At 32.7% G+C, this 12,424-nt stretch overlaps 1 protein-coding gene across 1 annotated transcript in view; it reads left to right on the top strand.

The window, feature by feature from the left end:
- LOC148280215 (uncharacterized) overlaps positions 1-12,424 on the top strand; it is a 129,357-nt gene that overhangs the window by 96,202 nt on the left and 20,731 nt on the right. The window contains exons 3-7 of the mRNA XM_088228737.1: positions 5,922-6,049; positions 6,533-7,439; positions 7,598-7,726; positions 7,818-8,013; positions 10,047-10,187. Of these exons, the coding sequence (XP_088084863.1) occupies positions 5,922-6,049; positions 6,533-7,439; positions 7,598-7,726; positions 7,818-8,013; positions 10,047-10,187 (1,501 nt within the window). The remainder of the gene's footprint in view (positions 1-5,921; positions 6,050-6,532; positions 7,440-7,597; positions 7,727-7,817; positions 8,014-10,046; positions 10,188-12,424) is intronic.

The raw sequence follows: 12,424 nt of genomic DNA, 5'->3' as shown, positions 1-12,424 counted from the left end.
ATTGACAAAGAAAACAAAATGGACATTTTGTTAGTGTTGCCAGGGTAGTCAAATTTTTACTCTACTTTGCTCACCTATTCAGAAAACTGACGAAAATTGGACCTCTTGTATTAAACAACGCCGTCGTGGACATTTGACCAACATTATCTTTAAAACTTGTTTCATTTTTCAAATAAAATTTGTTTTATTTTTTAAGTTCCAAGTTCATTAATTTAATTACTCTTATTAAATTACCCTTGACTTATCTACTGTGTTGTGTCAATCAATAAAATTTTAGAGAAATTAACAAATCACTAATTTTTACTTACATTTGTGTTATGATTATATTTTTTGCGATCTGGCAACATTACGCGGTGACTTTTTTGCATGCGCGCATTGAAAGTGGGGGGTTTTTTAGACACAGTCCGATGTATTGAAATGTGATTATAGGACTGTTCTTAATTCTATCCAACAAACATAGATATTGATTGTGCTTTTTTGCTTACAACTTGCAATGCAACTTACTCGTTCAAATTGGCTTTACCAGCGGACCATAGGACTTACTACTGCCGTTAGCCATTTGAATCGCGATTTGATGCATGTATCAACGTGCGATTTTAATTTTAAAAGTGGTTAGGTTTAATATAAATATTATGCTCGCCCCTCGAGTTTATATTGATTAGAAAATGTGTTAAAGGACTATACTTTGAAATATATATATATTTAGTTTTTACCTATCCAGTTTATTGCTGTATCGACCGGCAAGTTTTAAGGGAATTTTTTTATCAAAATGAATCGTATTTTCGGGAACAAATCTATAGTATCTAAAATTATCTTTTTTTTATCAATCTCAAAGTATGTTCCAAATGAATTCAATCTTAAACTAATGATATTTCGTAACTAAAAGCTTTTATAAAAGTCAAAACCTTTAAAAATAGTAGTGAAAAGCCAATTCGTTCGACTAGAAAATAAAGAAAAATATTATTATGTATGTTTTCAGTTTGTCCAAATTTTTGTAGACAAGCACTGGATTCAACCCCCTAGGGAGATGTTAATATTAACATAATACAACAGAGATGAATAACCTAGGGGGTTTAATCCAGACTTTGTCTACAAAAATTTGGACAAACTCAAAGCATTGTTGATAAATCCACCTGGTCCAAGAAGAAAAATATAAATTTAAAAAAATTTTCAGGCGTAGCCCGGTATGAAGGTTAAATAATTTAATCATATGAATCTCACCCGTAACAATAAAGGTTCAGCTCTTTAACTTCACAAACGTCAACAGATGGAAGAATCGAAGGAATATATGTGGATGTTCAAATATAGGCAGAATGGTGAATGTTACACAGTGTGTAAAGTGGCCACCTTAACCAGTCGATGACAGGTCATAAGCCCTGTGGATGCCTAGACTTACATATTCTCTTCTCTAAAACTCTGTTGTATTTATATTATTATATTTATTTCATAAAAATATTTTACAAAAAAAGTAATTTATTTATTTATTTATTTATTTATTTACGGACAAAGTCCATTATAAACATTACAATTAAAAGAAATTTTTACAAAGGAATAAAAAAAATATTAGGAACAGAAATAAGCAGCAAAGACAGATGATAGATTTTTTAGATTAAGTAAAAAGCATAGGCTAACTATACAGATTCTTTAGCTGATTTGTAAAGAAAGACATCCTTACACCATAATAATCAAGATCTTGATGATCGTTCACCCGCCTGATCATTCTGGGCAAAGGCGACTGTGCACCATAATTGGTCCTGTAGTGACCGAGGAAAAGCATTTCATTAATACCTGGGAATCTATATAAAACTAGTGAATTAGAAAATGAATACGGAGCGCCCTCGTCTTATTGATCAGTAATTAAAAAATACTTATTTATATTTATTGTATTGGTGGTTAGATAGTATATAGAGTTCAATGAGTATAAATAACAGAATCCAGAATTAAACGCAGTGGATAAATCAACAGTACTGCGGGTTTGTTCAAATGTTTGTAATCACGGATTGGATTTCACCCCCTATATGGGTTTATCAAAATAACATATTGAAACAGAGATGAAGAACAATTCTTGAGAAAGGAATATTTACCATTCTGCCTATCAATGTGGGTTTCAGCTCTTTAACTCCACAAAAATAAACAGATGGGAGAATTGAAGAAATATACATGAGCGAAATTATGAATGTTACACATTGTGTCATGTAGCCACTTAAACAAAAAACCATAACCATAACTACTTAACCCCCCATAAGCCATGTAAATTTCTTGACTTCTGTATTACCTTCTCCAAAAGGACCTAAGTTGTTTTTTTTATTCTTCTTCTTCTTCTTGTGTCATGTCGGGTCCCCCGACGTTGACGATCACTTGGGAGAAAGCTTCCCTATCCTGAGCAGTGCGAAACACCTCCTTCACAGTTCTAATCCTGGTTTATGCTCGAATGTTTCGAAGCCAGGAAAGCTGTTTTCTTCCGACCCCTCTACGTCCCTTGATCTTCCCCTTCATGACGAGCTGAAGTACGGCATATTTTTACCTCTCAACACATGACCAAAATATGAAATCTTACGGAGCTTAACAGTGGTGAATAGTTCTTTATTGGTATTGGCTCTACATAATACTTCATTGTTGGTTATCATATCGGTCCAAGATATTCTTAACATTCTACGGTGGATCCACATTTCAAATGCTTCAAGGCGGTTTAAAATATTAACTTTTAGATTCCACGCCTCTACACCGTACAGTAAGACAGACCATATATAACATTTGACCATTCGTTGTCTAAGCTTAAGGTTTATATTATCGTCACAAAGAAGATTTTTCATTTTAAAAAATCCTGTTCGGACTGCTTCTATTAATAATTAATAATGTTAATAAATTCTACTAAAACAAAATTTGTCAGAGAAATAATGGTAACGCTTTCACTCTTATAAGGGTCGTTAAACTAAATTAAAAATATTTCGTGTTTTTTTTACGTTACATTTTCCTTACGGTATCTTCTATTATAAACCATAAACTTGTTTCATTTCAAACTACCTTTCAATCAAAAAAAAAGTACGTCTCATCCAGTTATGTTTTTAGCGGAAAAAATACATCCTAACTATTTTTTATGGCTATCAACTAGTTCAATGATGTATATTATTTTGTCGATTTCACAATTTGTCAATGTTAAAAGGTTGTTATAGTGTTTAAATTAAAATATGGTTTTATGCACATTAGTTCATGCGCCGGTTCAAAGACAGGCCAACAATCTGAGTAATCCCATAGACCAGATTAAAGCCTGAAGGATTACAAAAGCATTGTGTACGACGTTAATTAAACATTATTGAGCAGATACATTGGCTTCATGCACATTTTAATACCCATGTTGTTGGGTCTTTGGATAGCGCAGCTTAGGTACTCATTTGCATAGACTCATAAAAATGGCATATTTAAGTCATATCTTCACAAGTGCACAGTTAAAGTTCTGCGCCCTAGGAAAGCATCAAAAATACCACACTGATACCACACAAAAATCTATAAAATATATTCAAATTATTTATACTTATGTTGGTAGTTTTGTTGAATTTTTCACAATTTGAAATTCAAAAAACATCTAAGAATAATAATTATCGTTTTTTAAAAGTCATTTGTTAGTTTGATTTTAGGGTATATATTGTCGCTTAGCTAACACCGCGAAAGTCATGTCTATAATTTTTACAGGACAACGATAGAAGCGATTATTTTATTGAATTAAAGAGAAAAATTCAACTCAAAATTTCAATAGGTGACAGTTTATGGATAAACATTTTATTTAAATACATTAATAATAATTAGTTAAGCCTTCAATAAAATTTATTATTTTCTTTTAAATTACATTTTTTTCCATAATAACTAACATATTATGACTTTTTAGGCTGTGCTTTTGTCAAGCCATAATAATTAACAACAACAAAATATAAAGTAAATTAAATTAATTAATAATCACTATCTATAGTACATTTTTTTAAAAACCAATCCAAGTTCAAAAAAGAACATAAAATACCTTGGTAGTAATGATTATATTTGATACAATATTTAAAAAAAACTTAAACACAAGAAATTACATTAAAAGTTTATGAAACTAATATAATATAAATCATATCTATGAAGTAACAAACATAAACCAGTGTACAAGATAATAATATAATTAAATTAATCATTAAAATTAATAGAATTATAGAACAAAAACATAATTGCCATAATAATTTAAATATGGTACATTAAATGTAAATGAAAGTAATTAATAATGCAACAAAATAATGGTTTAAACGATATTAATGAATATTGTTATAAAAATTATTGTTTATTGTTTTATCCCGCTTTTATTTATAATTTTTATCAGTGACCGGGTTTCCCCGTGACCGAAATGGTGCGAGACTATACAAGTGCAAGCAGTGCTTGTAAATCATGAGTTTATATCATTATGGGAATAAAAGAGTTAAAATAAAAATAATTTAAGTATAAACTTAATTGCAATTGCATGAATTTAAGTTTTGTTTGAATATATATAATAAAAACAGATGTAAAATACATAATTTTATGAAGTTTTATAAAAAAAATGTATATGAATGAAATGTATTAAAATTTTATTAAAACTATAACAGGGGTCGCTGGTTGGTAATTCCTTCGACAGCCATGTCCTGGGGCTCGGGGGTAATTTAGTGATTCTCTGAAAACACAATTCTCACCAGTCCGACGATGTCGTTCACGAGGAAACCTAGTCACTGGTAAAAATTATGAATAAAAGTACAATAAAACTATATTCTACTATGTCTCGATCTCGAGAGATTCGGGTTGGGACCCTACCGACCCTACCGACCCTAGTTGGGTTTTTTGAGAACACTTAATTTTTGTGTTCTCACCAGGAATCGAACCCGTGCGTGAGTCGAGCGTCTTAACCACTACACCACGGAAGCCTCCGGGATTTCATATATTATAACTATGTGGTTTTGCTAGCGTTATTCTGACAGTGACAGATTATAATTTTTTAAATTTACTTTTAAAAATAAATATTTGTGTTCTTATGATTTACCAAAAGATTTTAAATTTTTAAAGGCTATTTTTAACGCTTTATAAATAACTCACGATTAGAAAATGGGAACCAAGTTGTGATAGAGCGAGGCGCGATGCTCGGACTTCTGATCTGTGGGTCCGCGACACTTGCCACGGGACCACGACATGGTTCATTATTATCGAAAGGCCGATCAACTACGAGCCGCCGGGCCGATAAAGCGTAGCCCGAAGGGCTGAATTTTCGAATTAAAAATATTGAATATAGTAAACAGTATCCTAAGTAACACATAAGATATTTTATTTTTATTTTATTAAAATAAACGGCAAATCTGCCTTTTACAAAAATTTATAATACCAACATATTTGGCATAATATATATTTTTAAAAAAACTTAAATTTCCTTCTACCCAAGATTTATAAAAAAGTGTACAACATATTCAGTAGAAAGTTTAAACAATTTAGAATGAATTAAAAAAAATAAAAATAGTAAAATATTTTACAGTAATATAACGAGAAAATCGTAAGTACTGTTTCATACAGCTGGGCAAAGTGAACAATTTTTTTATATATTATGAAATGTATAAATAAATAAATATAATTACCATTCACCAAAGAAACATATGTAACAAAGAATAAATAAATAAACAGTAAACATTTACAAACAAACCCCAAAGACCAAAAACTAAGTATATCTAAAAAAAAAAAAAAAATTCTGTATGCTCATGTTTTATCTCACGTTATCCTACGTTAATTGGCAATCAAATAGAAGCACTTGAACTTATTTTAGCGGTTGATTGTTTTTTCAGTGAACACGTGTTTTTTTGTTAATATGCGTATTTAGTGCGTTTTTTTTTTTCTTTTGGCGCAATTTTTTTTTATGATAGTGTATATATTTACAGATGAGCCTGTAGAAGGAAGGCCAAATGAGACTCATGATGATCAACACAGTTCTCCAATGCGACTGGGAGGAATCCTCAAAGGTGGAAGGCTATGGAAAGCTTCTATGGATTTACCGCCCCCAGAACAGGTAGGCTCTTATTTCAAATAAACCGCGATAAAAGTAGTTTTGGTTATATAAAGTTGCAGATTTTTTAAATAGCGATATTTGCTAGTGTGATGTTTTTATTATTTGATGGTGACAATATTGACATTTAAACTTGACTAAACGAAACATAATATTGTCTTCTATAGCGGTTACTTGTGTTATTTTTATTATATTTGGCGAAATTTTCCAGTGTTAAATATTTCTCAAACTTCTTGGCAGTTTTAATGATGTTATCTTAAAGTAAAATATACTGTTATAAAAGCATCATAAGTACTATTTTTTTCGCTTATTGTGCAGTAAATAATGTTGTTTCTCAATTATTTATAACGAATAATATGCGATATGTGATTAAGAAAAGCGTTGCGATTTATGTTATTCTATAAATCATTGTACTGACTCAAATAATACCCCTATATTGGATATTTGAGTGTCCGCTGTCATATTCTGACTTTTTGGATATTACAGGCCGAGGAAAGCACCAGCTTCAGCAACTCTGCAAGCGACGAGGAAGGGAGAGCGGGCCGAGCGGTGCGCTTCAGCGAGCCCAGCCCTTCCCAGAGCGACTCTCTCTCGCAGCTGTCTTCGGTGGACGAGCCCGGCGAGTCACAGGAGCGGCCGGACTCACCGGCCAAGCCGCAAGAGCTGACGCTCACCTTCAAGCTTGGCAACCATCTGCTCTCCAACAACAGCCTGCGACCCAACTCAGCGGTGCGTCAACTTTTCCCCGCCGGGCCTCACTTTGTATCTCCTCCACAGCGTCAAGAAGACCAACAATATCTTGTCACAGCAGAATCTCTCAGAGCATTCGAAGAAGGAAAGCGTTCCAAGCTTCCGACCTCTTATCGCGATGAAGATCTCACCGTGAGGAGGACGATTGATAGAAACACTCTTAGAAGGTCGTTGGTGAAAGTTGAACCTCGCAAAAAACCACCACCAAAAAATGACACGTCACTTTCTGAAAGAATTAAAATGCTCACATGTAATATAGAAGACGAAGATGGATTAGAAGAACAGAAAACGAGCAGTGTAGAAAGGGGTAGTTCTACGGAAGAGACTCAAACTCCGGCCCAAGCACCTTCCAAGTGCTTTTCTCCGTCTTCTAGTTCTAGCAGCGCTTCCAGTTGTTCATCGACATCTTCCACTTATAAAAAGCTTACTGATATCTTCCCCAAGCGCCAGGACCGTATTCCCGAGTGTAACGAAGAAGGGAATGGCGTAGTCATCATTCCTCAGGCCGATAAGCCAACAACGCTCGGAAACTCCCGCCCTGGAGACAGACTGTCTCAAGGTTCTGCAAGCACCGAGTACTCCTCTGGCGACATAGATGGCGTGTTGGATCAACCCGCTCCCGATGTACTCGCTGGAACACCAGGTGGGCGTCTGTTATTATTTCTTTACAAATCTTACAAATCTCAAATATTATAATACCACTATTTTCCACCTTTCTTAGTGATAATGGAAAAACCGCAAAAAACAAATGAAGATTTTGTGTTTGTGAGTATAAATTCATACGTAGCGAATTGTTTCAAGGTGCAGGCGAGGGAGATGAGTTAGCAAGATTTGTGCAACAAGAAGCTGCGAGGACTGAGCGCCTTCGGAAGCGCTATACTCAGCAAGCATCAGCTGAAAACAGCGATGAAGATGACCAGGATGACTACGGTACTTCATTATTCGATTCTATTTCAAATAAATGTGGTCAAAAATTATTTTTTTTGTTAACAGGTTTGCATTAATTATTTTCTCGGTTTAGGATTCCAACGACGACCATCCGTGCGTGGGATTAAGCCACGCTTTGGCTCTACTAACGAGATCCTTCAACAAATGCAGAGCCAATTGATGGCTCAAGCCCAGACCAGACCTGGACATATTTCCTGGCCTTACTACTCAGAGTCTAATCTCAGTATGCCTACACCTCATGATCATATGTTACACCACTCGGAAAACAGGTAAAAATATTTTTAATACCACCGTAAATTCTTGAAGTTGTGCCTGCATATACATATTTCCATGTGCACTCTATTAATAAATTTACATGTTTATAATTTACAAATTGGTCAACATGTATGTCATGTATTTTAAGTTAGTATTCCTATGTGAGACCCGTGATTGGTCTTATTATTTGTTATTATTTTGTATGTATTGTTTAATTTTGTATTACTGAGTTCCCTTAATTTAGCCAAAACTTTATAAAATATCATGTGCAATAAACTAATTATCAGTCATTATACCTAACATTTATTTAACTAAGAACAAATAATGTCATAAGAAATGTTTTAATAATCGCGATAAATTGCGAAGAAGTTATGCTATCGCATTACAAAATATATATATATATATATATATAAAGGAACATATCTCCCAAGCACATCCATTCGTCACGCGTGTCTTGATTAGTGCTTCTACTTGCTACTAGCAGGCTGCGTATCGATTTCAAGCAAAGAACGATGGAACCAAATATAAATTACATTCCAGCGCCGTACTGATCGCGCAATCCACACGCAGACGAAAAATAAAATTCTCACTAGGCTGTGGAAGCAATCAAAACATACCGATACATTATTTTTTGTACATTTTTTATGTAGTTTTGACGCGATGCGGCCGAAACGCCGCGCAGCGCCGCGCAGCACAGGTGCGATTTTGGTATTTTGGCACTAAACATAATATTACAATAATTATTTTGTAATGGAGTAGGAATGCAGACTAAAATGCCGAATTCAATTTAAACATTTCATTAATAATAATGTTTATTTGCTATCAGAAAAAACTTTATAATCTACTTTATTAATTTTTCGCGTTTAAATGATGAAAAGTCATGTTTTTTAACAATATATTTTGGTTTCACAGCATTTTAGTAAAATGAAATATAACGCCATAATATACGTATCAGTTATTTATTATGGTATGTATAGTGAAGTTGGCTGATTTGTTATTACTAATTTTTTTAAATTTATTTCTAGATATATAAAATTATTATTATTATTTCTGATCATATGCATAAAGTCTTTAGTTTTTCTTTAATAACTTAAGGGTAGTGTATATTATTATGTACCAATTACCTTTACATTAATTGCTTCCCTTGTCAAAAACCCCATCGCACGCCCTTGTACCTTATATATATTTGAATTCAGTGACTGTGCGTTCTTGCTTAATGGGGTCTAATCTTTATTTTTTCTCTGGTATTATCATTAAATCTCATCTTGACTCTGATATTTTTTTTGGTATATAATTAAAATCTAATTTTACCCATGAATAAACAGATATCTATTTTTTCTAAAGCAACAGTGACAAATGTTTGTAGACAAGTACAGGATATCACCTCCGATGAAGTTATTAAAATTAACGTATTACAACAAAGAGGCAAAACAATTTGGAGAAGGGAATATGGAAGTCTTGGCGTTTACAGGACTTATGACCTGTCATTGACGGGTTTAAGTGGCCACTCCACACACTGTGTAACATTCACTATACTGTCTATATTTGAATATCAATATTTCTTCAATTCCTCCATCCCATCTGTTGAGTTTTGTTTTATTTTATTAGGGATTTTTACTGAGAGAACACATCGTTAAGTTGAAATTTACCAACTGCAGCTAATTGAAGAAATTTTATTTTAATTTACTTACTAATACATAATATATAAGGAACGAGTTTCTTTGATTTTTGTGAAGTCAAAGATCTGACTATTTATTAGACATATATTTTTTTTTAATACACGCGTTGCCAGATAATGACAAATCATAAGCCCTGTGAATTCATCGACTTCTATATTCCCTTCTATAAAATGTTCTTCATCTCAATTGTAATATACTAAAAATTTCATTTGATTATTGTAGATCCACAAATATTATTTCTACCGAAAAAAAAAATTAAAAAATCCCATTTTTTTGCATAAAATAATGTCACCAGAATTTTTCATAACCGCTCTTTTATTTGGCAGATAACACTATTAGTTCTAATTGTGTTTTCTGTGTGTTTCTAGGCCTATGGAAGAATTCCAGCAGCCAATGCGTCGAGAGAGAGTTGATCAAGGAGCGAGGGAGATGCACACAGCTCAGCATCACATGATGGATCCCCATCAGGAAAATATATACCAGAATTGTATGACGTATGCCAACGTCAGGTAAGTAAATTTTTAAGTGGCGATTTATATGCTATCTTTATTTAGAATTGGAATAGGTGGAAAACAATGTAATTCCTAGGATGTCATATTGACGATCATTTATTTTAAGTTAACGACTTTGGTGCATATTTTTTTTATTTGATATCTTTTAACTTCTTGTTTATATATCATGTCAGGTCCCCCTAACGTCGACTATCACTTGATACTACATATGTGTCCCTGTCTTGAGCAGCTCTAAACAGTGCGTCGACTGTTTAGAGTTCGAATCCCCGTCCAGTCTTGCATGTTCCGGAGCGAGAAAGCCTGCCTTCTGCGCACGCCTCGCCGATCCTCTATTTTGCCTTTCATAATTAGATACAGCAATTTGTACTTCTTTCCTCTAAGCACATGTCCCAGATAAGACACCTTAGGGATTTTGATATCAGTTTACAAACATTTGGACATACTCAAAATAGATCGGGTTGTGGTCCTGTGGCTAGTGTCTCGGACTCACGGACCAAAGGTCTGTGGTTCGAATCCCACTCTACCCCAACTTGATTCCATTTTCTAATAGTGAGTTATTTACAACTCGTTGAAAATGGCCCTCAAAATTAAATATTTGGGTAAATCATAAGAACGCAAATATTTCTTTTTAAAAAAAAAAAAAAAAAAAAAAAAAAAAAAAAAAAAAAAAAAAAAAAACGCAGTTGATGATGAAAGTATCTCAAATTTGTTAAAGGTTAAGCGTCGATCAAATCAATCAAAATATTATTTATTTATTTATTTTATTTATTTATTTTATTAGGTAAACAAACAGTATGTACACATATATTGCCAATTTCTTTGTATATTAGAGTAAGAAACTCATGCACACACCAAAAAAATTGTTTACACTTAATACAATAATTTAAATTATGTTCAATATAATAAATGTAAAAGAAACGAAATGAAAAAATATTTATATTATAATAATGTTAAATGTCTGCTTCTCTCAAAATTTCAATAATTTTTTACCTAAATTTACATACATTGTCACAAAAAATATCAGCCTCGGTAAATATATTGTTATATTGGTCGCATATTCTAGGTAATGTAGATTGTTTAAAATAGTTTGTTGACGCGTTTTCAGTGTAAAACAAAAGATTTTGTTTTGTCGGTCTAGATAGAACACGGAATGGAAGTCTTTCTAGTAGGTTAGGAGAATCAATTTTATTATTTATTAATTTGAATAAAAATAACTGGTCCAACATTAGTCTTCGATTTTTAAGATTTATGGAATTCATCCCAAAAATTATGTGTTTTTTTTTTTGTTTGGTAACATTTTCTGGTAAATGTATTCGGGTGAAATTTTAGGGTTACGAGAATGAAAAATTTCTCACTCCATTAATACTACATGTGCGGTGACAATTATTAAAATTTTATCAATTTTTGTTAGAGTATTTTTAAAGCGAAAAGTATTGAGTACTGCACCGTCGCGTCCGCACCCTGTTAAAAGCACATTTTGTGGTGTTTACTTCGAGGAAAAAACTTTCTCAAAAATATCGGCACAAAAAAACTAAAAAATATTCTCACAATACAAAAATGATTCACAGAATACCGAACTTTTTAGTAAAATAGCGCAGGCCCATTTAAGACGGTTTTATCTACAAATCAACGCAACGTGGTAAAATAATATTGGGTGGATTGATTTTTATTGTATTTTTTTTTAGATATTTATTTTGTGGCAGGCAAACGCTTTAATTAGTACACTATGCGACCAACTGATCTTCGCTCAATTTTTTTATGATATATAAATGTATTTAATCAACATATTACAACAGAGATGAAAAACATTTTAGAGAAGGAAATATAGAAGTCTAGGCATCTAAATGCCTCATGACCTGTCCTTGGCTGGTTTAAGTGGCCACTTTACACACTGTGTAACATTCACCATTCGCCCATATTTGAACATCTGTATTCCTTCGATTCTTTCATCTGTTGATGTTTGTGAAGTTAAAGAGCTGAAACCTTTATTTTATGCGGGTGAGATTTATCTAATTGAATGATTACACCTACATACCGGGCAACGCCTAAAAATCTTATTTTTTCAATTTTTACACTTCTTCATGGGCCAGGTGGATTTATCAACAATATTTTGAGTTTGTCCAAATATTTTTAGATATGGACTGAATTTAACTCCCTGAAAAGCTGTTTATGTTAACATATTGGGACTTATGTATGTAAATAAATAAATAAATATTACAACAGAGACGAAAAAC

This window comes from Micrasema longulum, unplaced genomic scaffold (assembly GCF_059751315.1).
Source record: "Micrasema longulum isolate JH-2025_06_02 unplaced genomic scaffold, ASM5975131v1 h1tg000606l, whole genome shotgun sequence".
Lineage (NCBI taxonomy): Eukaryota > Metazoa > Arthropoda > Insecta > Trichoptera > Brachycentridae > Micrasema > Micrasema longulum.
This window is presented reverse-complemented; position numbering and strand designations above follow the sequence as displayed.